Source organism: Phalacrocorax aristotelis, chromosome 5, assembly GCF_949628215.1.
Source record: "Phalacrocorax aristotelis chromosome 5, bGulAri2.1, whole genome shotgun sequence".
Classification (NCBI taxonomy): domain Eukaryota; kingdom Metazoa; phylum Chordata; class Aves; order Suliformes; family Phalacrocoracidae; genus Phalacrocorax; species Phalacrocorax aristotelis.
In genome coordinates, this window is record NC_134280.1 from 11,102,757 (window position 1) to 11,130,324 (window position 27,568).

The window sequence follows — 27,568 nt, forward strand, 5'->3', positions numbered from 1 at the left end:
TTCCAAAGAGGTGAGGATTCTGAATGCCAGCTGACATCTGAGGGTTTTATGGAGCCTCAGCTCTTCATACAAACCAGGCTAGCACTTGATACCTGGAAGCAAACATGTAATACAGAATCTGGGAATAATTCCTTCTTTTGATTATTTCGGGCAAGTCAAATAAAACCAAAATGGCCATGTAATACAATAACTCATGCTAGAATATTTTTTTTTTGTAATACAAAACCCAGCAGCGTTTTATTTTGGGGCACATGGTTTGCCCCTGTTTCACCAGGAGCCTTGTACAAATAGGTATTACACTCAGCCTGGGCTCCACCCAACCTTGTGCCATCAGTGCTGGCACTATGTGCTACAAGGCTTTTACACTGGCTTGTGGGAGAGCAAATACTTGCATCAGATCTAATTAATTACATGTTATTGTATCACTGAATCTATATTTCTTAATTTATGCTGGAAAAAGGCACTTGCATTTAAAACAAACATCCATCTGTTTTGGCTTGACTGATAAATATGCAATTCTCAGACAGGGAGTATTAAAGTTGCTTCACTCTTCTTGGTCTTATTTGTAGGCCAGAGAGAAAATTAGGCCAATTATTGTATCTTTTCGGAAGTATCTGACTTGCTAAATGCGCTGGGGCAAGGTGGACCCATATTCAGGGTGGTTGGAGGCTCAGCTTGGCTTGGGTAAGTCAGCAAGAAGTGAGATCTTTCACCCAAATGTGAATGGAGGGGCTTTCACTTCTCCCTCGGTCACGGGACCGATCCTGCTTCTGCTCTTCCTTCCACTTGCTTTGGCTGAGTTTTAAAGGACAAAGTCGACTCAAAACCTTGCCATTTCCAAAAATAATGTAAGTTTAAAATTAATTCCTGGAAACACTTGCCAGTTCACTGCTTTATATTTGATTTTTTTTTTCCCTTCTGGTTTTAAAGAGGTTCAACTCTCCCACTACGGGGTGACCTGTATCAGCAGGCAAAGCTGACCGGGCAGGGGAAGCCAGAGCAAACCTCCTGCTGAAGTGCCTTTCCTTGCCTGACTGCTGCACTGCTGCCTGCTGTGCCTGCTTCACGGGGAGGATACAAGCTATATGGTCTAACTGTCAGCACCGGCAGCAAAAAAAAGACATTTTTCTTGATCTCCGGGTTTGAAACAGTGCTAATAGCACTCCGCTTCTGCACAGGTAATTTAACTTTGAAAGCATCCTTTGAATTTCTCTGTGTGTTTGTCTTCTGGTAAAATGGCAGAAGTCTACCATGAGGGTTTGGTGTGAATAAAAGCTTGTTAGAGCGGTTTTGGCAGAGCAGTTGGGGAATGCTGCTCGGTCAGCATCTGACATACCATGCATGTTTTGCCAGTGTCTTGTAGGTGACCAGGAGGGAGAAGTGTGATAAACACCACTTGCTTTCTGTTCAGTCACCTTTGCAAGAACTGCCCTAACTGGGGAAATGCAGGTACAAAATCAAGTAGGAGGCTTGATTGCATTTGTTGGATTAATTCTTTTATCCATTTCCAACTCAAAGCAGGGAAATTTGCTTAACAATTTTATCCTTAAGAACATAAAGCTGCAATAGAAGCTTGGATACCTTGTGACAGCGTATTACAGTGCACAGTCTTGCAGATTTCAGCATGCTAAGTGATCATAGACTGTAAAGAGATTTTTGCCAGCCACCATGGTCTTGTTTTTCATAAGATACCTTGTACTGTCCGGTTCAATTGAGTTTTAAATGTCCCAACGGCTTTCATTGCTTCCCTTCAAAGACTATCAGGACAAGTTTCAGAGGTACAGACACAATAGGAAAGAGGCAGCTTACTAAAGTTTTCTTGGTCAACCTTGGAATATGCTATGATAGGGGTTTTTTACCATTTAAAAAAAACATACAAAAATCCAGTTCGGACCACTGTTATTTCTGAGATCTCCACCATTAGAAGAGGCAAAGGAAGAAAACTCTCTGAACCTGCCACCATCACTGGAGCATACCTGAGCAATGCATATGCAGCTGGATAGGAAGCATTAGCTCAGCCATGCTTTATGTTCTCAGTTTCCATAATCCACCAGCACAACAGAAAGACTTTGAATCTTGGTAAATTGTAGGGATTAATTAATTTTGCATTTCAAATCCATGAGCTCTGTTAAGGGATGGCACAGAACCTTCATCACACAAAATTTAATGTCCTTCCAGCTTCAACAGCAGAAGACATAGAAAACATCTAAAACTCACCAGCCTGGCTTAACCTGGAACATGTTGGAGACCCACATGGAAAATGAAAGGTCACATTTAAGGTAGAAATAGCAGCCGAAAAATATTGGTGTGGAAAGAAACACAAATTACTGTGGCCAGAAACCCAAGGAAGAACATAATATTTTGGCCCATTTTGCCTTGCAAAATAACTCTGGTGCTACACAGGATATAGATGAACAGATGTGATTCAAGAACCATTGATCTACAGCCAAGTCCCACTTCTGGATACATACACAAGACTCCCAGCATGGTCCATGGGGCTTAACCACGTGTATCTGAGCATGGAGGTATCCTCCAGGCACAGTGTTAGAGCACGTTTGATCTTTGGAGAGTTGCTCTCCTGTGTTCTGGTGGGCTTGACTTCACCATCTGCATCTCTTGAGTTAAGCCACTTCCTCCGTTACTTGCTGAGGTGCTGAGATGCTGACGCAAGTGTTTGCTTAAATGCCACTGCCTCCATTTTCGCTGAACTTCCAGCTGAACCTAGGTAGAAAGGTCACAAAATACTTAGTTCAGCTAGTTTATCTTGGAGCCCTGCATTGCAGAGAGCAGTATAACAGGAAAAGGAGAGCAGGTTACCTTTGCCAAGGTTTGGATTTATTTATTTAACCCCCAGTTTAAGGGGTTAGGTTAGGGCCTGTTCCTTGTCACTTCTAGTGATACTGTTGTTGCAGCTACACAATTTTCTGTTAACCTGTTTTTCTGTTTAATTGCTGGTGACATTGTTCACAGAGTCTAGCTTGCCTTAAGTGCTTGGTTTAAATTTTTCCAAGATTTTTGGGTTATAAAAATTAGACATTTTGGTACTCTAAGATAAAAAAAAAAAATTCAAAACAGCTTTTTCTAAACCCTGTTAAAGCATCAGTCAAAGCATTTTAAACCACCTCCGTTTCAAAGTCACTTTTTCTTCAACCTTTAAGCACTAGTATTTTTTGCTTCCTTCCAGTAACCTCAGGATCTCCCAGGTTTGGACAACATTCCCCCCACCTATACCAGCAGCAACATTTCAGTGTGCAAGTTCTAGCCCAGAGTTATAAATTATAAAATTACTATGAAGGAAACGATCCCTCTTCCAAAAGCTCTACCTTATGAGAGTCTGAATAATACTGGACTAGATACAGCTTTTGATACATTCCCTCCCCAGGATCAAGCAAAGAAAACAGCCATGGAATGACAGATAATAGCATCATCTGTCAGAACCAGTTGATTGTCAGTGTGACCATGTGCAGGATGGTACTCCTACCCTCTGTTCCCATACAGCAATAATGCTATCTGATTTACGAAAGGGCTGCAATAGTTGAGAGTTGAAGTTTGCATCTGGCATACAATTACTTAAGCTTGCCAGGTCTAGGAGGTATTTCACGAGTGATGTTAGGTAGCTGGGAAGAAAAGCTTCAGATAAAATATGTAATTCATTGGAGAGTGTATCCTACTGATTAATAAGGCATGCTTGAGCAACAGAAAAGAGTGTTTTATGCACAAAACTCACCTCACCATTAAGAAAACAATAAAGTACAGCCACGACAAAGCCCTAAAAGATAAAAGAACCATGGTCACAAAATTAGAACTGCAGTTTCAGCTTTTGAATGGGGATGAGGCATCTCAAGGGAAATCAGACAGCTTGGTTTTGCCATTTGGACTCCGCTCTGTTGCAGACTTACATCTGCCTTTCTCATTTAAAAAAAAAAAAAAAAGCAGCTTGTCAAATATTACCTGGAATGATCCAAGAGCCAATTCAAAAAACAGCTGAATTTCCATTGTGCCACTGCTTGCGTCTTCAGGGAAAAAAGCGAAGATGATGTAGTGGACCCCAAAGAGAGGGATGAGGAGAAGTGTTGACTTTGCAAGTCTCCTGAGAATGAAAACAGAGGGGAAAGCCTGTGTAGAAGGAGCAAGAGGAGCTTGGGTGGGCTCATGTTGCATAAAGTCACGATGTAAGGGACCTACTTGTATTGGTTGAAATCACTGCTTCGTCCTTCAGGTGAGCTGAGCTTCCTCATCAAGATTCTTAAAATGTTGACAAAAAGAATGAAATTAATCTGAAAAAAAAAAACCACAAGGAAGGATGTGAGGGAAAAAAACCCAACCCAAACAACAAACCCAAATGCTCAGTAACCACTTATGTAACTGCCAGGTAACAGCAGAGCCGGTTTGGGGTATTTTGGCTGAGCAGGCAGAATAGAGGGACTGGGGTTGTCCTGCCTGTGTCCTTGTCCCTATTCCAGTCCCTGTCCCTACCTCTGCAGTCTGCTCAGCCACCCTGGGCCCTGGTGCTGGCTGCTTTCCCTGCCAGTTTGCTGCAGCCTTAGTTATAGGGATGATCAGGGCTTATTGTCCAGGCAAATAAGGAAAGGGCAAGGAGACCAGGTATACTGGTAGGATCCCTTCTGGCTGTGGAGTTCAGCCAGCCACTGTGCAGTCTGGCCCCACTTTGAATGCCAGCAAGGGGACAGCACCGGAGGTACTGCTCACTAGCTGGGACTCAAATGCCATTTCTTCTCTGCCAAAAGACACAGCGTGGTTTGGGATGATGGAGGCAAAAAGGTTAAAAGTGGGGGTAGGAAAGAGTTGACTGAAGTGCTTCCTTTTGCATTTTCCCCCTCTCCTAGGGTGGATATCAGATAAAAATGCTGATCTGCTGCTTGGTTTGGGCAAAGGTAAAGCAATAGCTCTTTCTGCTCATTTGACCCTCAGGCAAAGAGCAGGAGTCAAAGGGGAAGCAGAGCCAGCCCAAGCCCCTTGCTCCCAAGGCATCAGGGAGCAACCTGGGCTTTATCTGCCCTTTGCATCAGGGCTCCAACAGCACCCTGGCTCCTCCTGCCCCCGGCACTGCCCGCTGACCTGCAACTGCAGCCCTTTTGCAAGACCCTGCACCGTGGCAGGCCCTTAACCCTTCCCCACACCTGGAAACACCATTGCAGCCATGCAGCCTCTTCATGGGGGCTTTGAAGCAGGGCTCTGAGGTGGTGGGTTTCCCTAAGTGAAGTGGGTCTGCTTTAGATGGGAGAGACCCAGGATGTCCCTTGGATTCCTGAAATTATTGGATGAAGAGGGAGAAACTGTGGGTGCGTGGTCTGGGCTGCTGTCTGGAGAGTTTGGGGAGCTGGAGTGGGGTGAGGAAAGGAGCAGAGGGAGCTGGGGTTGTGGAACATGGAAGAAAGATTGCAGTATTTTGGGGTGTTGGGGAGGAAAGGAGGTTCAAGTCTGAGGATTCTGGGGTTTTTAACCCACCAGGCCAGGCATGAGCAGTGTAGGCTGAGGAGGACTTTCTGCTGATGAAAAACTACTGGGGAAGGGGGGACGGTGGGATTCCTGCTGGGAAGGATTGCCCGTGGGCAGCACAACAATGAATGTTAGCCTAGGAACACAAAGGAGTTTATCGGTGTTGATTTTCTGCCCTTTGAACTGCTAAGGACTGTGCGCTGTGAGGAATAAAGAGATTAAATCTGAATTCTAAAAGGACTGGCTGTTTGTCTGTGGCTATGGGCTTGAGAAAAGCCTTTTTTAAGTTAAGAGGCAGAGCCAAGCAGGCAGCTCCTGCCTTAGGTGGCTAAGCTAGATGTGATCAGGATTTTGAGGAAACTTGGAAGGGGATAGCGGGTGGCCCTCAAAAGATAAATTAAGATTGTGGTTTTAGCCTTGCAGAATGCCTGGGCCTTGTTGACATTTAAATATTGCTGAGTGGCTCCTGGAACATAAGCGTTGATTCGTTACAAAAAATAAGTGCTGTGGCCTCATTAAGTTGATCATGAATCACTTGTGTGGTCTTCTGCTTGTCTTGTGGGGGTAGAGGATTGCTCAGTGGTAAATGGGAGCAGAACTTTAACCCACCATCTCTGCTGCTTGGGTTTCCAAGACAGCATGCAAATGTCGCAGTTTGTGTTTTGCAAACATAATGGCTCCTACCGGCAACGCAAATACCTCAACCAGCTCTTGGGTTCTCACTTGGAGAGTCAGCAGGTTACTTGAGAGTAACTAGCATCTTGAGTGTTTCTGTATTAGGGTTTCAGATTGATCATTGCAGAGTGGTCTGCCCCAGAACATCCCAGTTGGGCAGAACAACAATCTCCAAGAAGCAGCTCCAGCCCCTTGGTACCTAAGGCTCTGAAGGTTAGCACCAACAAATGCTCAAACCATAGGCATTGAGTATTATTTGTACAGAAGTACTTTATGTCGCTACTGCTTTGTACTGGGCAGGTTCACATTGAGTTTCAACACCTATACCTTATTTCAGTGAGCAATACCATAATAGTATAATTGCAGTCCACTAACATATGGTGCGTGCAGCCTGTAAGCTGCTTTAATTGCTGAAAACAAAAGCTAATGGTCATGTAAGGCAAGTTGGATTTGGCTTTGCTGAGAGGGTCATTGACCGGGAGACACAAAGGCAATTGTACTGAAATGTACAGGCACTTCGTTTCTCCTCTGGAGCCTTCCTTGAAACAGTCCAAAACAAGCTTCCACAAGCCAGCCAAGTTCACATGAAATCAACAGGATGTGGAAACCTGATCTTCTTCAGGCTTGCTTCTTGGGAGGACACTCTAGCTCTCCTTGTGAACTTAGCTTCGGGGCATTAGTTACGGACTAAATCCTGTTGAGCAGAAGTTGCTTAAGCAGTAATTCATGTATCACACCAGTTCGGGCACATGTCTAAGATCAGTTCATTAACACATTTCTAAAGCATATTGAGTAGATGATCTCTGACTTCACAATATTTGAAAAAACAGTTTGAATCAGTCCTGTCCCAGGAAAGACTTACAAAAATAGACAAAACTACAGGGCCTCTAATGATCCACCAGGTATTGGCATTAGTGTTAATGTCCCAACACCTGTAAAAATAGAAAAGAAGGTGAAGTCAGTTATGAAAACACCGGTGTCTTTTCAAAGGGGTTTAGTCTGTTTTGCACTTCAGGTAGGCCCCATTCCCTTCTTCTACAAAATCAATTTCCTGTTCTCACTTAGCTGCACAACATTTCTGACAGACAACCGTCCACCTGCACAGGACAGAAGTACATCCTGCCCTTAAAGTACAACTGCTGTTCAAAAGTTTGGAAGGGAGAATAGAAAGGAACAAAGTTTCACCAATCAGAAAGTCAAATACAGATGCTGAAAGCGTTGTGGGCTGAATTCATACTTGAAGGCTGCCTCCTACCCTTGAAAATGCTCAAATGAAATTTGAGGCTTGCTCTTAGGTTGCACAGCTGGATCTCTAGTCCTGCCCACGCTAGGATGCAGGCTTGCACCACAGCGGGGTGGTGGTTGGTTTGCTCAGCTGCCAGCAGTCAGGAATAAGCAGACCCCACAGAGCAGCCTGCGTGGGGGCTACGTGCTCCCTCCGGTGTGCCACCTTCCTTGCCTCCATGCAACTTACCCAATATTTTCATGGAGTTGCCGAGCAGTTGCCCATGCGGCCACAAACACAGTTGGGGCACCTGTGATTGGAAAAGCTAGTTACTGCTCCACAAGTCCATCCCAAAGGCAAAACAAACCCACAGTTATTCTTACTGAAAGGAGAACCAGTACCCCATCCGAGGGCGATGAACCGCCAGAACTTCCTTTCCGAGAAGAAAGAAATAACCAGGAGAGTGTGGAGGTACAGTCCCTCCACAAGGAGCCAGCTGTAGTTAGACATGATGCAATACTGAAAGAAGACCATGGTGAACTTACACCCAGCCTGAGGGAAGATAAGATAATTAGCTTCTGCCTGGGTTTGTATCTACCTTCTAACAGAGAGAGAGCTGTAAATAAATCTTGGCAAATAGAAATTTCATAGCACTTAGGGGACTAATCAGGTGGCCTTGAGACAGGCGTTCATATGACAAGAAAGGAGGACTGGCACTTGTAAATGCATTAATCAGTTGCCTCACCAGCAAGAACCAAATGTATCATGGGTTTGGGTTACTGTCTCACTTAGAGGAGTTTCACTATTACTACCTTATTAATATCAGTAGCACTAATATAACCTTAGAGAAGCATGTAAATGTATTTGTCAGGCTTTTTTCATAAGAAAAAGGGTCGATAAAGACAAGTTAAAATTTGCTTAAAATGTTCTTGTTCAGCAACAAAAATTCAGCAAAACAAAACCAAAAGCTTTTTGTTTGTTTCCTTCCCTCCCTAATGCTTATCTTTTGGTTTAAAGCATTGAACATTGTCTCCAGTGCTCCCCCTTCTTCAGGTTTCAAGATATTTTGCTGCCAATAAAAAGAGAAAGGAAAAAACAGTTCAAAAATTGGGAGGTTCCTCTTCCAGGCCGTCTGGGCACAAAGCCATATCTTACTACAGGTCTCACACTGAGGTATAAATCAGCAATATTTAATGTGTTCTTTTACTTTTACTGCCAGCCCTATCTACCAGGATGTAAAATCCACATAAGAATCTCAACCCTGGTGGTGTATTCTGTGTTCGCAGCCTGAGACACCCATGTTTAGGCATTTATGGGTCAATATCCTGAACTCCTGGTGTCTTCTGTGGCCACCTAGTCAATGCAATCAAGATGATGAATGCAGGTACCTAATTCAGACTGACCTGGATGCCCTCTGCTCCAATACTTGTAAGGGCATCTATAGCCAGGAGGAACCGCACACAGGTTTCTGTGTGTATGCTCCAGCCTGGGCTGCTTTTGTGTCCTCATGCCACCATCACCCATGCAGAATCCCCCCAAAAGGGGAAACTTCAGCCAGGAACAACCAACATGCAGGATGGAGTGATGGAGAAGGGACAGGGCATACCTTTCCTCTCCCGTAACCCCTCATGCTGAATGGAAAGCTGAGACAGAGATTTCCTTCCCTGCACACTAACTACTGCTGGGATTCTGCTGGGAAACTGAGGTGTGGGGCAAGCTGGAAGGCACAGGGTTACCGTGTGCGCCCTGCAGTAATTAGCGTCTTCAGAGGAAAACAAAACAGCATCCTTGATGAAGTTGGATGAGGCTCGCAAAATGAACGATGTGAAGAGGTGCATGTGGATGTAGTTCCTCGTACAGCGAAGTCTTCTGTTACAAAAAGAGAGAGAGATCCTGTGAAGTTACATTCCTAGCCAAAGTGGGTAGACTGGTGGCTGTAAACAGGTTTCAATCCTTATTAATGCTAAACTGGCAAATTAAGAATGCTGTTTTTCTGTGAAAGGAAGACTAACGCACTTCCCAAGAGGGATAAGCACTTCCCAAGAGGGATAAGCACTTCCCAAGAGGGATATGTTAGAGAGGACCTTAAAAAGCTGAAGTCACATCTGCTTCACTCAGGTACTAAAACAAGCTGAATGGTGCCAGAAGAGCTGTGATTTCATGCCAGTATGCTTCATCTAGCCTCCATCCCTCCTTCCTAGAGTAATGTGAACCCAAGGTGTTTACCCACACCTGTGTGGATTTATTTGTTTTGCCTGCAGAGTGCACTCATGCCTGCAGTGCTTTCTCTATTAAATTTCCACATAATCTGGGTCTGGAGGCTGCACAGCCTGAAGATGAGTTTGGAAAGTAGTTGGGGTTCCTTCTGCTCAGAGGTGCTGCCCTGACACTTACTTCAAGGGAAATTCATTTCACTGAATAAACGGCAAAGTACAAATTCCACGTTGTAAGGATGCATGAAGATAAGCTGACCGTCAGATCACTGCTGTAAACCTGAAACACCTTCCCAGAAGTCAGTGCAGCAGCACTTAGAGCAAAGTTTTAGCCACAGTCTCAAGTGAAGAAAAGAACTGCAGGGGGAAAGACACTCTGCCAGAGGGACACTGAAGTCGTGGGAAGACCTCAGCAGGGAGGTGGTGCAAATGCCAGTCTGCAAAATACATCCAGCTACATTTTGGAAAGGACAGGAGAGCACAATATGAGGAGCAGCCCTAACATTTTCTGGGAGACAAGACTCAGAGAAAATTTCTGTCGCTGACTTCTGTGAAGGTTATCAGAAATACCTCAAATTTTAACTTGCCCTGAAAGCCAACAGAAGGATCTGTGTCAGCTGACATGACCAGAAATCCTGGCCAAATGCAAACCAGAGATGCTTCTCCTCACCTAAAAGAGACCAGGACCGCTAAGGCTATCATCAGCGTCACGAGGGAGGTGCAGTATCCGATGGTGTACATGGTCTTCAGCATCATGAAATAGGAACGCTACAGGGGAACATATATGCACATCTTTACCTTTGACTGTCTGGTAGAAATCAGCCCATACCAAGAGAAAGGTGTCATCTCCTATTTAACAAATAAATTTTCTTGTAAAATCAGCTACTCAAGTTTTACCCTGAGCAACCCATTCTGATCATTTGGAGGAAGCGTTTGTGCTGAAAAACACCTGTAACAATAACACCACCTGAGTTAAATCACTACATCATTCAGTCTCTCCTTAACATGTTCCTCCCCCAGGGCCCCAAAGCAGCAGATCTGTGGTCACAGACACTGAGACTCACTCTCGCCTCATTTGTTGTGTCGTTGACATTGTAGCCACAAGCGATATCAGGTCTGGGATATGGGTCTGACCAACCCTCGCTCGTACAGTTTCGGTAGACAAAACCTGTGTGGTAATAACAAAAAAAGGACAAAACCAGGTGTGATCATTTCCAACTGTATCTTTGTTCTCCTCGGGGGTCAGTCACAACATGTAGGGTTGCTCCAAGAGCAAAGAGAATATTTCCCCCAGGCAGTGCACTCTGCATAGCTGGAGGTGAAATACAGCTGAGCTAATTATGTTGATATTTGCCCAGTGTACTTGTGTGGGTCATAATATTGTTTGCCCACTCAGGGATGACCATGATGGATGTGTTTTTATTAATTGCAACATAAATAATACTGTTCAGTACATCTGGTATTTCTTGGCCAGTATTCCAAGATCAGCAAACACATGACTTGTTCAATCACAGATTCATACTCCATGCAAACCTGATACTTTCCTGAATGCTCCCACCTCCTTACTGTGGTTTGTCAACCTTTGAAGAGAACATAAAAAACTTTAGATGGTCACAGATTTTTGGTGAGATTTAAATGAAAACTAAAAGGCTTGTCCACACAGCGACGTCTGGGCATTACCTTATACTGTTGATTTCCTTGCTTACTTGCAAACTAAAGGCTAGGATGGGGTTCACTTCACTTAAGTTAGCCATCTGAAAGCTAAAAGCTTGAGTCCAGCTGTGTCCCTTGTGGCTGCCTTTCTAGTCAGTGGAGAAAAAGAGGCATTTGCAGAATTCACCTCATTTTCAGACAGACATCTGCAGAGGGCAGTTTGTCTGACCCACTTCTGCTGGGCTGTCTGATTTTTAGACTCCTAAAGCTGAGTGGGATGGATCCCCAGCAAGTTGCACATAGTTGAACAGGACAGGTTTGAACACATCCATATTCATGTTTGGCACTAAAATGGAAGTGGGAAGCCCTGCCCTACACGCTTTACAATCTCATTGGAAGAAAAAGACCCTAGCAGGCATGTAGGTTATGCGCTGAAGAGAAAAGAAACTTTTACAAAGTAGTAAAACCACAGCCCGCTGTCCCTATCACATTAATCTGTCAGGTAGGAGCCACACTTTAGAAACATGGAGTGAAATCCTGGCTTTGCTGCAAAAATGACAATACTAGGACGGACTTAGAGAGGACCTGAAATCAGCAGCCCTTCTTAGTAGAAGCCTTGCCAGAAGGCACCATAAAAGTCTATTTTTGCCCTCACATTTAGCTATAGGGAATCTAGGGCATCCAGTTCCTGCAAAACATCCCTGCAGTGTTGAGGAAATGGAAAGAGATACATATGCAGCAGTCTTTGGCACTGTTCTATGCTCTTTGGCGCCCTGCTGGGACCGTCAGGACAGAGTCAGGGCTTGTGCTACCTCTGGGCTAATTCTGGTGACCTGATGGCATGTCTGCACTTGATTTGAACTCACCTCTGTAAAACTGCAAGGCACAGCAAACCTGCTGAGATCTCTAAGTGGGAAGAGTATGGGTGTGTCAGTGTCAGACTATTATTCTGATGCTTTTATGAATATCTTGTTCCCGCTTAGCACCTTTGGAAGGGCCAGGCTCAATTTTTAAGCCAGGTGTTCTATACCCTGTTGCAGTGCAGCAATAACAGGAGAGAAATGGCTCTCCCAAACAGTTCTCCCCAATCTGCCTTGGCAGCCAGCAAAGGAGAAGTATAGTGGCAAATTCTTTACTTCAGCTTCAATTATTAAGACACGTACTTAGCCCAGAGCAGTGTGCTGTGCTTCTAAACATGCCCGTAACTGGTTTTGCCTGAGGATGTCAGACAAGAAGAGGTGAAGTTCTGTGTTGGTATGTGTGTGAGATTGTGTTATATGCAAAGCATGGGAGATTATGCAGGGCATATTATACTGGCAGATGTGAACGCAATTTTAACAATGCTACTTGCTTATGGGTGACACACACACTGGGGAACCTGCAGCATGCCCTGGTCAGAGCAGACTCGGGGCCTGCAGCCTGTCTAATGATCAGTGCCTGGTGTTAACTGAGGCCTTGGAGGCTTCTGGAATTGCCTAGGCAAGGGGGAACACTGGGTAAAGGGATGACCGTGGAACTGGGGTCATTCAGTGGAGCCTTCTCCTCTGCCTCTGAATCCTCACAGTCGTCACACCTGTCCTCATTTCTTGCCTGAGACACAGTGTGCAGGTCTGGATGTAAACTTCAGTTATGCTACTTGGTTCCAGATTATTTTGTTTCTTTGCTCTGTTATGTGGGTAGGGGCCAGACAGTCTAGGTTTCAAATGCAAGTCTAGATGTCAGCACAAAGCTCAACAGCACAGAGACCAGAGTTTGGTCAGAGCTCAGGGCTATCTGCATCCCTTAACATATGGGTCTTTGGCATTTGTGGCTGCCCATCTGCTTTGCAAGTGGTAAGGACAGAAAACTTTTGCTTTTTGTTCAAGCAAACAGATCTTTGTTTTCCTTTTGCAAAATTGCTTCAAACAGGGCAACGACTGTAGCAGTAATTAAATGCATGAGTCACAAGCCAACCACAGTATAAAATAAGAGAATAATGTGGCTATGAGAATGAGAAGAAACTATTGCTGACTTTGACCCAAAATGCCAGATGCAGAGGCTGACATAAGATGCAAATGCCAATGGACCATGTCTTACGTTTCTGTTCTGAACACCGTCACTCTGATTATTGCTTATCAGAAGTGGTTCAGGTCTCAGCTTCTCGATAAGGAGGGCAACTAAAGTTTAAAGCTGTTAGACTATCTCTAAGATGATGCAATGCACATTTGAGATGTAATTATGACCTTTGGATGTACAAATTCCTGTTTTCCTCCCCAGTGCGAAGGCCGGAGGCAGGGAGCGGTTCCCTCTAGTGGCTGTACCAGCAGGGATTTCACTTAATACATTTAAGAGCTGGTATCACTATGCAAAAGATTCGTGAGTGCATGCCAGAAGGATGATATTCTCAGCGATCTATGTCTTTGTGTAGTTTATCCTCTGTCAGATTATAGGATTCAATGGGCAGCTACTGTTTGTGTGTACAGAAAGTAGCATGGTATTTATTTTAATTTTAATGGATCATGTCTGATTTTATTTAGAGAGCACTAAGTGCTTCTCCTCTGACTTATCTGATCTTTATTAGACAATCTAATACTTTGTCTCCCAGTCCTCCCTCCATAAAATGAATCTGTCTGCTTTTCTGTAAGTGCTGGACCTCATTAATCCATGTCCTATAACCAAAGAATGCAAAACCCTCTTCCAATTTGAATCATTAACTCACTAAAGAGAAATGTAAGCACATTTCTTGGGCATTGCTGAAAAGTAGAATTGAACAGAAAGCAGGCAGAAACTCCTACTTACTGGATCATGATTACTGTAGTATACTGGAAATAAATTTCTCTTCGGTTCTAGTTTAGAAATCCCAGAGAAAGGACAACAAACGTTACTTGAGCTCATCTCTTTATGAGTAAATTGTATGGTGAGCCATGAATCCTGAGTTCCCATGAATTCATGCCACTCCTGTGGAGCCTCTCACAACCAAGGGAAAAACCCCCAGTGCAGATTTCCTCTTGATGGAGGCAAAAAAAGGATCTTTTCCCCCTACCTGGCTGTCTGTTTGGCCAAAACTTGTATGAACACAATGCTGTGTGAAGTTTTGTCCCCATCAAGCTCATCTGAAATCAGCCACTGGATCTAAGAGTTATTAGAAGAGGAAAGACAGGCAGAAATACATAAACACAGAGGCTGAGAGGAGAAAACACTTTCCTTTAAGAAACCATGCTAAAAAACTGCTTTTCAGGATAACATTTACTTCCTGCCCTTTTCTCCACCTGGCTAAGAAAAATAAGAACTTAAAACATCTTGCTACTTTAATTCCAGGCTTTCTCACATTTAGTTCAGTGTTGGAAACGGAGCTGCTAAGTGACCATCAATCTTTGAAAGAAGCAGGGACACCACTTCAAGTTCAGACCTGACAATGGCATCTTTGTAAATAACACATTTTAAAATAAAATAACAATAAAAAAAACCTTGGCAAGAAAAGCGTATTTTTAGTGTTACCTTTTTTCCCAGTCAGCATCTGGAAGAATTCAGGGCAGTGAGCGTTGACAGTCTGTCCTACCGCAGATGAAGGCCAGCAGCTCATGTTATCCCACATTCCAGCACATCTGCCTGGGGGGGCAACAATGAAACACCATGCAGCATCTCCCAATGACAAAATACCATGAAATTTTTCCCGACATTGAAACACTATGGAACATCTCCAAGCAATGAAACACATGCGATGTCTCCCAAGGACTAAGGCAGATACCAGAACAGAGATGCTCAGTACTCTGAAAAGCCAGCTGGATGGGACAGAGCAAGACTTGCTGAGACCTGCCGAGACCTGGATAAGACAGAACAGGACCTGCTTGCTTCAAACGAGACCCAGCAAGCTCAAGGCCCATCCCATTCTAGTCCTTGACTCTACTGGTCTCTTCTAGCTAGACAAAGAGCAACTTGGGCCATTGTGAACTTTGCATCAGGCCCTTGGCTACCCATCTGTCTTCTGGTAACTATTTAATGGCCCTGGAAAGATGAAGGAACCCAGATGTGAAATTTTTAGCTAACTTTTCAGTCTTTCTGAAGCTTCCACTTTGAGTCACCCTGACATTTTCCTTACATAATCCTTTTGTAAACAGAAGAAGATACAACTTGACTAGGAGTTTAAGCAGCTTCAGAATGATACTGGGGAAAGGACAGAGAGGAACACTATCAATGTCATCCTTGTATCACCATAAATATTCCTCCACTTCTTCATCTCTCTCATTATGCCAGGACTGTGCTGCAGTGAATAACACCAAGGGACCATTTGCTGGGCTTGGCTATGGGTCTCAGTGGCTGCAGGAGAACAAAACTTTACTAAGTTCTGCTAGTCCCTGAGACTGTAAAGGGAAGATCATCACATTTACAGGCCAAGGGAAAAACGTGTTCACACCAATATGATGGCACAATCTGCCTGTACTGTTGTTCTTTCCAAGGTCAGGCCTCTGACAGTGTGACCTGCCTGTTGGAGGACCCATCTCAGAGCAGCCATTGAACCTGGAGTCCTGCTGGATTCTCCGCAGGCATGAGCCCCTGGCTCAGTTGCCCTCCCTGCACCTTCAGCCAATTGAGGCCTCCATCAACTGCACGGACTGACCAATGCTGCCCAGATTCACCCCATTTCCCTCAGTTAGGTGCAGGGGCTGTTTATTTTAAGGCTGGGCTTGTCATGGTCCCCTTCTACAGTCAGGGTGTGAGGGAGGCTTTTCCAGCTGCGCCCTCAGCTTGGCTGTGTTGTCTTCTGGCAGGGCTGGTAGAGACGCCTCAGGGAGCTGATGGTCAACAGAGCACAGCATGATGGTGATCTCAACTTAGACACCTTGCTTAGGTGCTGGATGAATTTTGGCCTGTGGTGCAGATTGTTAATAGAGAAGATGAACAGCTGATGTCCCTTGTGCTAGAGAGAAACTGCAGTCCTGGTCTTTCTTACTGTGCTCTTCTACAGACATAGGCTGAAATCATTCAGACCGGCTCTCTTTTCCACTGCTCACTGTCATTAGTTTTAGAAAAACTTTTGGTTTTGTAACATGACAGGGAAAAAAGAGGCCACTGGAGCATGCCAGGACCACCCCACGCCTGGTGAGTCCCGGTGTGTGACAAATGCCTTGCATGCTCGCTGAAAGCAGTGGGGAGGAAGTGCTGAGCACTCTTTTCAAATGCTTCATGCTTTATAAGGCCAGCCTCCATTAGCCTGACAAAAATATTTACATTTCTAGAAATGTATTGATTTCCTCCTGCACAACAGTCCTAGCGCCTGGAAATACAGAGCTTTTCACAGCTAGGGCACCTCAGCTCTGGTGTCCTCGCTGTGCCAATGTTTATAGGACTTGGTAACCATTTACTTCAAAACAATAGTTTAACAGCAAATGAAACATCATCTTGGGTGATATTTATGCCTAGCTGGGCTGCACTGTTTGGGTTATCATACTTTCATGCCAATACAACTGGCATAAAGCCCCCAAATCAGACTGTGCACGGAAAAACCTGGCATAATTATAATGTTGGGATGGTCTTTTCCCAGGAGGAGAAAACAAAAGCCAGCCAAGCGATTCCTCCTACAGGTAGGCTTCTTGCCATTCCTCATGGAGCAAAGCTTGTGCCACCAACCCCTACGTAGCCTCCTGGGTGGAGGTAGAGCATAGCAGCACCTCCCTGACTCTTTGTTCCTGTGCTCTTTGGGACCTCCCTCAAATACCAAATAAAGCACTCCCCTAGCAGTAATACACAGTGTCACCATGACCAGGTCCCAGACCTCCAGCAGCTTCCCTCCGCTGCTCCCTGCACCTGAGAATTATGCCATCTTTGCTCATGCACAAAAAAGAGCATAACATGACTCATGTTACATTGATGTAACACTTCTCCCTCCTCCAAGCTAATGGTATCACAAAGGCAGAGTCCCTTTTTCCTTACACTGCAGGAGGACAAGAAACACTGCTCAGGTACTTTGTGCCTGATTCACCCACAACTAAACCTGTGTGTCTGTGCCTTTTTCACAGAGAAGCGTTGCAGCAGAGATGGCACCATGGAAGCTTGTCCCCTGCTTTGCCATTCTTCCTGCCTGCACCAGACAAGGCTTCTGGGGTAGGTGCAGGAAGGATGGGGCTCAGAAGGTGATACACACCCTGCAAAGCTGCCTTTCTCCTCTCCCTGTGTGACCCGCCAAAGACATGCACTGAATCCCCAGAGCTTTGTTTCGGTCTTCTTCAAACTGAAGTCCTTGTATGGGATTTTTCTGTACACAGACCTCAGACATGCAGATAATAAAAGGCCAGAGGTATTTGCAGATGCATTATTTCCCAGAATGAAAGTATTACTCCATAATTTACCAAGGTAACAAACCCTCCTCGAGTAAAGACCAGCAGAAGGAAATTCCTGGGCTCTCTCTTCAGAAACCATTACTTGGAGAAAGACGTGCATCTTATCCGTGTTTATTCTTCTGGGGTTCTTCTGCCAGGAGAAGGCGGCTTTGCAGACAGAGAGGGGCTTAGTCACTCTGGCCACTTTAATCTTAAAGCTTTCTGGTACATAGGTAGCCCTGAGCCCGTGGCAGTATGCCTTGGTTTGATCTGACCTGTAGTGTTAAAACAATTTTGACAGCCATTGGAATATTCCTCAAAGGTTTAACACAATCCTATACTTCTAACTTATCTTTCTGTAGATTTGGGGAAGGGGCACAGAGGGTAGAATTATCCTATTTAAAAATTTCTAGCAGCAAAAGGCCCTGAGAGAATTTTTAATATTTGGATCCAACTTAAAAGTGTATCCAACTTAAAAGTCTCTGCTGAGGAGCTACTATTTGACTGAGACAAAACGAGGCCTTCTGTAAAACAGTACTGCCTGCTAATGGTAGCGCTGGTCCACACCTGCATGGTCCTGTGAAGTTTAACTTGTTTGCATCCTTGGAGCTCTGGTAGAGAGGAAACACAGAGCTCAACATTAGAGCCATGTCACAGGATTAAGGCAGAAAAAATAGACAGGCTGTCAAACCACCCTCCTCTTTGGTGAAGGGCACTGAGGATGGAAACAAACAATACTGATTTATTCATATCATCAAACGTCTTATAAGTAACAGGACAGATCTTTATTCTGGAGTATCTGGCAACCTCCCATGAGGTACCCTGTCACTGCTACATGGGCACTGTGCTGGATTTGGTTGGGATAGAGTTAATTTTCTTCATAGTAGCAGGTATGGGTCTGTGTTCTGGATTTGTGCTGAAAACAATGTTGATGATACAGAGATGTTTTCATTATTGCTGAGCAGTGCTTACACAGAGTCAGGACCTTTCCTGCCTCTCACCCCACCCCACCAGTGAGCAGGCTGGGGGTGCACAAGAGGTTGGGAGGGGACATGGCTGGGACAGCTGTCCCCAACTGACCCAAGGGATATCCCACACCATATGACATCTAGCTGGGGCAAGAAGAAGGAAAGGGAGGACGTTCAGAGTGATGGTGTTTGTCTTCCCAAGTAACCGTTATGCGTGATGGAGCCCTGCTTTTCTGGAGGTGTCTGAACACCTGCCTGCCCATGGGAAGTGGTGAATGAATTCCCTGTTTTGCTTGCATGCACGGTTTTTGCTTTACTTATTAAACTGTCTTTATCTCAACCCAAGAGTTTTCTCACTTTTACCCTTCCAATTCTCTTCCCCATCCCAGCGGAGGGGAGTGAGCCAGCAGCTGTGTGGTGCTTGGTTGCCAGCTGGGGTTAAACCATGACAGGAGTAATGTCCTGAAGCTGTGCTCATGTCCATCAGTCTGCAAGGCTCACAGGGATAAAACAAAGACAGAGAAAAATGCTAGGCATCCTAAGAAACCAGGCAATAGATCTTCCTTCTGAGTCCTGCCTTTGGGCCAGGTCACAGTGAAACAGTTCTGTGTCTCCACTACTCTCTGCTAGAGAGGAAGACTTTGAAGCTAAGAAAAAGCCTCAACTCTTGCTCCACAGAGTACCTTATCTCTGGCCAGGACACCTTGCACACACCACATCTCACAGGAGCGCCTTCACTTTGCACACTGGTGCGGATCTTGCCATGTCCACAAAAGACACCCAGAAACAGGTCAGTCTGCAAGATGCTGCAAATGACTCAAATGCATCCTTAGTGGCAATTGCTGGCCGCGTACAAAAAATAGTCACATCTGTTGCCTCCATCCAATGTACTCTGCAAGATGCTGACCCAGTGCTGCCTGGGAGACTAACACTCAGTTCATAGGCAAGCTTCAATAATTCCTTGCAGTTATCTCTCTGAGACCCCTTGCACATGAACACACTTGCTCAGCTGGGAAAGTAAAGTTGTCTCCGTGATGAGGACTCAGAACCACAAGACCTTCCCAGGACAAAAACCTCCTTTATATGATGATAAATCCTCTCTGAAATGCAAGAGCCCTGTTACGTGACAGTAAGTTAGAGCAAGTAGGAAGCAATGAGCACCTTCAGGGCATGCAATTTAAATGTTCACTGATGGTATTCATTGATTTTGAAGCAAATATAGTTAAGTAAATTTGCACTTACTGGGCTGACTTCATAAAAATATCGTTGTCCATGATGAGAAGAATTCCAAATCCTCTGCAATTTGCAAGATTTTGTTGCTGATGTGCTCCCTAGTTGTGAGGACTGCAGTTGAGCAGCTAAATTAGAAGGCTCTTACGACCCTTGCTATTAAAGTGAAGTCAAAATCCCACTCTTGGAGCCTTATAACAGATCTTACCTAGTTTTCTGCTCCTAAGTGAGAGATGCATATGAGGTATATTCCTCCTATGGAACGGAATGTGGGGGTATCTGGTTTTGAGGCCACCCAGCTCACTTAAGAGCGGTTTTTATTGTGCACACGCATTCAGCCTTTACCTGAGCTCAGGAGCAGATCATTTTCGGGCGTTCTGTTCTTTGCCTCCAGCAAGAGAGTCTCAGCACAGTTTTCTTCCTCCTTTTTCAGCACACTCAGGAGGTCGCAGAGAGGTGGGACAGCTCTGATCTGGAAATTTTAAAAGCAGTGGCATCACTTTTACTCTTAAAACTTACATCCCCTTGACAGGATTTACCCTCCTTATGCTCACATTCCCCATGCAACCCTATAAACTGATTGTGGGCAATATTTCCTTGAAACACAGTCAATTTTCCTAATTAAGTCTGCTTTTTTATAGTAGCAGCAGGCAAGCACAGAGTTTCTGCCTTCTCCCTTTTGATGACATTACTGTTATTGAGAAAAATGAATGTGTTATTTTGCTAAATTAAGTACACAAGCAGGATGTTCTTCCAAAAGACTGCCGAAACATCCGAGGCACTGCTGGACTCTCCTAGAGCAACAGAGAATTAGTTACTTGCCCCTGGCGGTGTTAAACCATAGACCTGGCAGGTCATTCTCCTGGGCCCATGTGATCCAGATATGTCCAGTGGTAGCAGACCACCCAAGCTTGTTTCACTGCTACTGATCAGGAAGCTGCAGGAGCCAAGCTGAAAGCAGAATCTCACCCAGATTTTTGCAAGAACCTAGACAGTAATTTGTCCTACGGTCATTTTCTCACCTTCCCATCTTGCCCCAGCCTCCTCTCTCACAAGGCAGTACGGAAATGTCCTGCTGCAGCAATTAAAGGTGAGTTTATATTATATGCAGCTGGACCAAAATGAACATACAAAACAGCTACTAACCACTGAAATGGCATGTATTAAAAACCATTGCAAAATTATTTGCAGGACAAGGTCCCAGTTGTTATGTCTTGCAGTAAAAAGGTACTTTCACCATTTCTATTATTTTACCAGTTTCTATTATTTTTGACAGTAAAAATACTGAATATAAGTGGGTCCCCATTATAACAAATTAGATAATTGCTCCGTTACGAACAAAACCAAAAATCTTTATAAATTCCCACTGTAGAACTTACATGTGCATATATATATATGCATATGTATATACACACACATACTTAAAAGATGAAAAGCAAGTAATCAGGATGTATTGTTTGAAAAGTATCAGACAGAATTTTTTAATGTACTTTGTGAAGGAGAAGTTAACCCAGCAGCATCATATTACTATTCAACCTAATCAATCTTGTAGCATTGCTGATCACTTTCAGATTAGATTCAGGAGAGAGAATGATCGCTGAAAACCTTGTAATGAGAACTATTGCTTTTCTACAATTAAATTTTAGCCTAACAGACATCGGCAACTGTATTCCCACTCATTTTGGCTGGAAGTATTCTAGGTATTATATTTCTGAACAAAGTTTGATCTTTTCAGCAATGTATCATGCCTCATCTAATTGGTCTGTTGTGTTTAACTCCAGCATCTTTCTCCCTTGTTGCTGTGTGGCATGAAATAAATAAATTGAAACCCATTTGGTTTTGCATAATTGAATGAATTTTCTGGAATGACACATGCAAAAAATTCAGATTAAATAAACTATCCTCTGATGCCTGGATTTAAATGAGTTTTTAATCCAGGCAATATTTAAAAAAAAAAAAAAAGATTTTTAAAATCCATTTAATCTTTGGAAAAAATTAGAAATATCTTACTGGAGTAATATGTCTAAAGAAATGTAATTGTATTTAGTAAATTAAGTTGTTAGCTGAAGGATTTGATAATTTCTAAATACTGACAGGTTTTTTAAGCGTGCAGTATTTATCACTCTCTACCATTATCTATTTCATTACCAATAGTAAAGCAATTTAGTACAATTTCAGAGTTCACAAGTACAAATGTGACAGTTAAGACATACAACATACTTCTGCTGTTGTATCTCTGTCCAAAAGTTGCCTTGAAAATACAGTAAAAACCAGTATGAGTGCTGAGCATTTCCTTTTCAGAAATGTAGGTCCTAAGAAAGCTTTTGTTCTAGAAAGAGATTTAAAGACTGTTATTTCTTTTTTGCTAGAATGAGGCTGCACACTTTCAGCACACTGAGCTGTGAAGAGAATTATTTTCTTACATAAAATGTGTTGCTCAAGCAGAAATATGGTGTAGTTAATGCCTTACAATTACTGTTTTACCCTGCCAAGTGATGTCCACCCTACCCTTCCCATCAGATACCGCTGCCTGGTAATAGAAACACAGGTAACCAGATTTTAAACACAGAGAAAGCAGAGAGCCTCCAGGTGCTGTTTTAAAGACCTTGTTTTCCACAAACACTGTCCCTTGGTCGGTCTTTGCCAACACTGGCATCCGACGGGGCAGGCTCCACATGAGCGGGGCCATCACAGGTCTGGCACGGCTGTTTGCTGGGCAACGCAAAATCTCATTTCCCGTGCCACGGCCAGATAACCCCACTCCGCTACTGGCTGCGCTCAGTCTCGCTCGTGTTTACCGTCCGCAACTGGGAGCAAACAGCCTGCCTCCAGGCCTTGAAATCAAGGAGGAAAATGGGGTCCTGTACATGCAGTTTCTTTGCCTCTTCCTGAAGAGTTCACTGAAACAGCTCCCAGCTCCCAGGCTGTCAGATTTCAATGAAGGGGCAAGACATCCTCATATTTTGTTTAAAGAAAATATAAAGTACCAAAACCATTCCAAACAGAAATAGCTGTGATAACTAGATGTCCAGAATGGGCAGAAGGCTACAGTTTGTGATATTGTTAGCAACAGCCAACTACTGTTTTTAACCTGTGAAATTAATGGATCTAAACACTATTCAATATAAATAATATTTGCAGCTGCAGAATCCACAACCATTTAATTTGAAAGTAAGTGGTTTTAGTTTAGTGAGAGGATTTAAAGGAGAAAAGAAGATGCCTGACAAAATCAAAATAGGCATCTTGAAGGATTAGGAAGAGAACAAGTAGAAGGAGATGCTCTCAGTGGCACCCTGAGCAATGACATCTATTTACAGAACCCTTTAGGTAATACCTAAGAATAAGGAAACAAAATGACAAGAAAACCATCACAGTCACTATTTTTATTGTGGAAGATGATCAAAAGGCAAAAAAGTTTGCAGACTGCATTCACTCTGCAATTAAAATGTCTAGGCAGAGGTCAGGTTTTCTCAGAGTTTGAATCAAATCCCCTGCTGGGACAAATAGATTGTTTTTTCCATTAGCTGCAATGAAACAGTGATTTTTTTACGTTCACTGAGAGTTTGATCCTCTCCCAACTTCTCACACACAAGCTGGACATATTTCAGTCTTGGTTTTATATACTTTCAAAATACAAACAAGCTGAGCAGCACCTGGAGATCACATCCCAGATTCAGCTGTCCTTCCTGACCGATCTGAGTGCCCAGAGCTCAGCAGTGACAATCTGCGACATAAATTCCCAGTGAAGTGATAAAGCTAAAAGAATGAAACCAAACTTTGTGGGTCAAACCTTGCTTTTCATTCCTTCCATCTGAGTCGAGGGAGGCTTTGGTAGTGGTGGGCATTCCCCCTTAGGGTATTGCTTGCTGGTGTCAATCAGCAAAGCTTCTCTAAATGGCATGCATTTTTTCCTGTTCATCACAGAACCTGCTATTAGTACCAAATTAGAATTAGAACCAAAGCGGATTAGTAACACTGCTGTCTTTATGTAGGTGGGGAAGCTGAGGCATGCCACTGTCTGTTATAGGAGGGGAAACTGAGGCATCCAGCCATCTGGCCACTGTCAATTAGTGCAGGAAGCAGCAGAAGCAAGAATAAAATTTAAAAATCCCAGCTTCGACACACACCTTTTTAAACAAAGACACCACAACTTTATGGAGTAGAGGTGCACTTATCCAGACAACATGTGATTCCATGCAATTGGGAATAAATAGTTCTGAGCACCTACCAGGACAGTTGAAATCCAGAAGATAATCACCCAGATGGTCCACATAGTCAATCACAGGCTGTTTCCTTCATCCCTCACGCGCCAGAGGTCACTGGGCTGTCTGTACGCTCTCTGGCGTGGTTCTTAGCAACTCTCACTTCATCCCTTTCCCTCCTCGCTTTTTTCCCTTCCCAGCTTTGACAGTCCTTAGCCAATGTTTCTCTCCAGCTGCCGAGCCCTAGAGAGCATCAGCAATGACAGGACCCCCTCGTCCACCGTCCAAGCTCTCCTCCTCTGCAGAAGCTTCCTGTCCCAAGAATAACAGCACCTCTGTTGAGCATGTCCCTACTATCGTCTGCCTCCCTTCCTGGCTATTATTCACTGTTATCGACGGGTGTCGCTGGGGAATGATCGTTCCTCACGCTCCCATGATAAAAGACCAAGCAGGGCTCCTGTGTAAGATGTCAGCCCCACAGTGGCAGAGGTAATCAATCAAGGGAAAATACAGCCCTGGAATAAGAGCCCTGCTGAGAAACAGGGGGGTTGGAGGAATGTGATTCAGGCTGCCTGCACTGCTTCTGCTCCCGACAGCTCTGCACATGCTTCCCACAGTGAGCACACATCCCTGAGAGCCAGAAACAAGGAGGCTGGCAGAACCTGCTGCAGGACAGCCGGCTACCCGCGCATCCCACCCAGCCCAGGCGAGTACAGCTGCCGGAGCTGAAGACGACCTCAAGTCTGAGGTAGGCACCAGAAAGAGGGGAAACAAGAGATCTTGCCTTCCTACCCCTTCCAAAGAGGACTCTAAATGCTCCCTGAACTTCATCCTCTCATGCAACATTCAGAGGAAACAGCCAGTCTGCTTTTTGTCCCAATGCTGCAGGTTGCAAGATGTCATCGCATTTGGATACCTGTGGTACCTCATGGTGGGATGGAGATTTGAGCCATACTCAGTTCCCCCTAGGCAGCTCCTCAGCAGTTCCCTTGCCTGGCAGTAGAACACTCTGTTTTTTCCAGGTTTTGTTTCCATGGCAAAACTATTGTAAAGGGGCTGTGTGCTTACCCTGGGTGTGGGCTACCAGCTACCAAGGCAGGTGCTCCAAACCCTTGCTTGCCAAGTTTGCTTGTAGCACAATAATGAATACGGCCTCGAAAAAGGGCCAAAGTTTGTACTGTGCACGAGTGCCTTTTCCCAAAGCACTGCAGTCCTCAGCTTGGTAAAGTGTCTGTCAACACCTTTTACCATTTTTTCCAATTTACCATTGCCCATCACCCCAGATGGGTCAAATGTGATGAGGGGCTGCCCAAAACTCAGGCTCTACTCTACAATCTACTGAAGGTATGCTCCAGATCTACCAGTAAAGTCAAAGACTATGGCCATAAAACACCTGGCTCGTTACCTGTGCACTGAAAATCCATCTACTGCATTAAGCAAGTCAACCACTGAGCAGCACAATGAAGGAATCTATGTTTCCAAGTGAGCATTGCCCCTTCCCATGCCCACTCTGACCACAGTAAATCCAGTTCATCTCTATATGGGCTGCCTAGGACAGTTGAATTGCAATGTTCTCTGTTTCCCTCCACACCACCCTCATCTCTCCCCACATACCCAGAGCAGGAGTCAGGCAAGTAGTAATATTTCCTCCATGTGATGTCTGTCCTGCCCAGCTGCCTGGTTTGCATGTGCTGACTGCCCATCTGCCCCACTCACCCAGCACTGTTTCCTTTGCAAAGGGCAAATGTTTCAGTCTTCTTTGCCCTTGTCCACACTAAACCTGTAGTAACTTTAATTTCTTGAAAAGCTCTACTTTCCCACAGAGTTTGGTTGAAATTGGTCTCAAAGGGTTAAACACATTTTTAAAAGGGGGTCTGAGAGACAGCCAGATGATGTCATTACAGTAGTCTGAAGAAACCACATTTGCAATGCTGCATCATCTCGGTAGGATGCCACGTCATCCTCTCTTGTCCTTTGGCTCAGAGAATATTTTATTATTCCATTCAAATTGTAACAGCTTCCTCTGAAAGCCACCATTTTTTGCTCTTGTTTGTGAAATCAAAGGAGCTTTGCTCCTGAATGTGCTTCTGAACGCGGGGCATTTTCTGGAATAGGCATTGGCTGCCCAGGAGTTTCAGAGAGATGATATTGAGTTTAAACACCAATGGTATGAAAAAAGATCCTAATATTTCGTGACCCTCCTATTATATTCATGTGCAGCCTGAGCATTTGCAAGAAGCTGGATGCAAAATAAAACCCAGAAAATTCTCACCTGTGCAAACCGTTGCTTGACCCGCAGCACAGCAGATGTCAGCACAGCAGGACAGACACCGTGGGCTGGGACATCCAAGAGCAGCAGCAGACTACAGAGAATTACAAATAAGAATTCACATATCCTGAAACAAGGTGTTTGTTTAATTAAACAATCATAGAATCATTAAGGTTGGAAAAGACCCCTAAGGTCATCAAGTCCAACCATTGCACTTGGTTGTGTGCATCTACATTAATTCCTACTTGGTATATCCACTTTATATTTGTCACATCTGCAATTTCTTTCAAGTCTGTAATCTAAACCAGAAATGAAACATCAGAATTTGTTCATGCAGTCTTGAAAGACTTTTAATTGTAACTTTAGTAGTAAATAAAAGAAATTACTTTGCTTTGCATAACTCTGATTGTAGGATTGTTTACTTATCAAATGCTATCCAACTTTGATATTCAATATTCATTTATTAATACATAAAATTTCCATTAGTGCCTCAGTCTAATAATTCATTTTTCTCCCTCCTTTGATAAATAATTCAATTGTTTGCAATGCCTCTATTAGAGCTTGACAATCAGGCCACTCATTTTTCATCTCATATTTGGAACATAAAGATAAAACTGAGGTGAGAATCACCTATTTAAGTCTTGGTTCACAATCTTTATTTATACTAGCCATCCCAATGAAATCTGCAGATTTGTTGGCTGATAATTCCCTCTTTTCACCTACCTTTTCCACTGATTTGCTACCTCTCAGGAAACCTTACAGAGTGCTTTTCCAGAGATGCATCATGTTCAGCTCCTCTGATGCGGAAGTGGAGATGGATTCTGGTTTACACTCAACTATCACTGTCCAAAGAGACAGATGTACATGCGAATTGTGTTTCTGTGGGAGGAGAAATACATTAACATGCTATCTGCTGTACTATGTTCCCACGGCCTTTTTCTTGGAAACAGAAACAAAAACCCAGCAAACCCATAGACCTAAACAAGTTCAGCATGGAACACTGTGATTAAGCTCTGGAACTGGCAAGTCTATTTTCAGTGCCAAACTGTGCCGTGCAAAATATGTAGCATTTTGCAGAGTTGTCTCCCCTTGCCCCAGGGAGCCAATTCAGGCAGCCCAGCCCCCTGTGAGAGCTCTCCAGCAGATCTATACTGCAAGAAAAAATCATTTCAACCATCTCTCCAGCTTGTCTGTCGGGTGGAGAATAAACTGTCTGCCTTGGTCCGTTTACTCAGCTGAAGTGAATGGATAGTTTGGAAAAGCACTAGCTTGCTTTGTCCCCTGATGTTTGAAGAGGTCAAAGCTCCACCAAAGACAGCTCCGCACATGGAGCTACAAGGAGGAAGAGGTGTATGCACCCAGGAAAGGAATGCTGAG

At 44.1% G+C, this 27,568-nt stretch overlaps 1 protein-coding gene and 1 long non-coding RNA gene across 5 annotated transcripts; one reads left to right on the plus strand and one right to left on the minus strand.

The window, feature by feature from the left end:
- Nucleotides 1-137: 137 nt before the first annotated feature.
- On the minus strand, nucleotides 138-27,558 carry SCTR (secretin receptor). 3 transcript variants are annotated; one of them, XM_075092946.1, is made up of 14 exons: nucleotides 26,915-27,558; nucleotides 26,195-26,285; nucleotides 20,066-20,192; nucleotides 14,704-14,814; nucleotides 10,638-10,741; nucleotides 10,244-10,341; nucleotides 9,097-9,229; nucleotides 7,762-7,912; nucleotides 7,610-7,670; nucleotides 6,998-7,067; nucleotides 4,186-4,277; nucleotides 3,952-4,090; nucleotides 3,728-3,769; nucleotides 138-2,721 (listed from the first exon to the last, which is right to left on the minus strand). In XM_075092946.1, exons 4-14 carry the CDS (start codon nucleotides 14,798-14,800, stop codon nucleotides 2,545-2,547), a joined length of 1,164 nt encoding a protein of 387 aa, XP_074949047.1. In that variant the 5' UTR covers nucleotides 14,801-14,814; nucleotides 20,066-20,192; nucleotides 26,195-26,285; nucleotides 26,915-27,558; the 3' UTR covers nucleotides 138-2,544. The 3 variants fall into 3 exon arrangements, with proteins under 3 accessions (XP_074949047.1, XP_074949046.1, XP_074949045.1); XM_075092945.1 differs by lacking the exons at nucleotides 26,195-26,285; nucleotides 26,915-27,558 and adding an exon at nucleotides 23,949-24,237 and having other exon boundaries at nucleotides 3,733-3,769; XM_075092944.1 differs by lacking the exons at nucleotides 26,195-26,285; nucleotides 26,915-27,558 and adding an exon at nucleotides 23,949-24,237.
- Nucleotides 745-17,701, plus strand: LOC142057260 (uncharacterized). Of its 2 annotated transcripts, none has more exons than XR_012660594.1 (3): nucleotides 745-848; nucleotides 931-1,178; nucleotides 17,223-17,701. It is a non-coding gene; the product is annotated as an uncharacterized LOC142057260 (long non-coding RNA). The 2 variants fall into 2 exon arrangements; XR_012660595.1 differs by lacking the exon at nucleotides 17,223-17,701 and adding an exon at nucleotides 14,524-14,729.
- Nucleotides 27,559-27,568: the final 10 nt, after the last annotated feature.

Excerpts from the sequence above, each read along its gene's own strand:
- SCTR (XM_075092944.1), bottom strand. The coding sequence starts at position 23,993 with ATGTGGACCATCTGGGTGATTATCTTCTGGATTTCAACTGTCCTG. Across the intron at positions 10,342-10,637 it reads ACACAACAAATGAGGCGAGA|CGTTCCTATTTCATGATGCT; the intron begins GTGAGTCTCAGT and ends GTTCCCCTGTAG. Across the intron at positions 4,091-4,185 it reads AGTGATTTCAACCAATACAA|GAGACTTGCAAAGTCAACAC; the intron begins GTAGGTCCCTTA and ends TTTCATTCTCAG.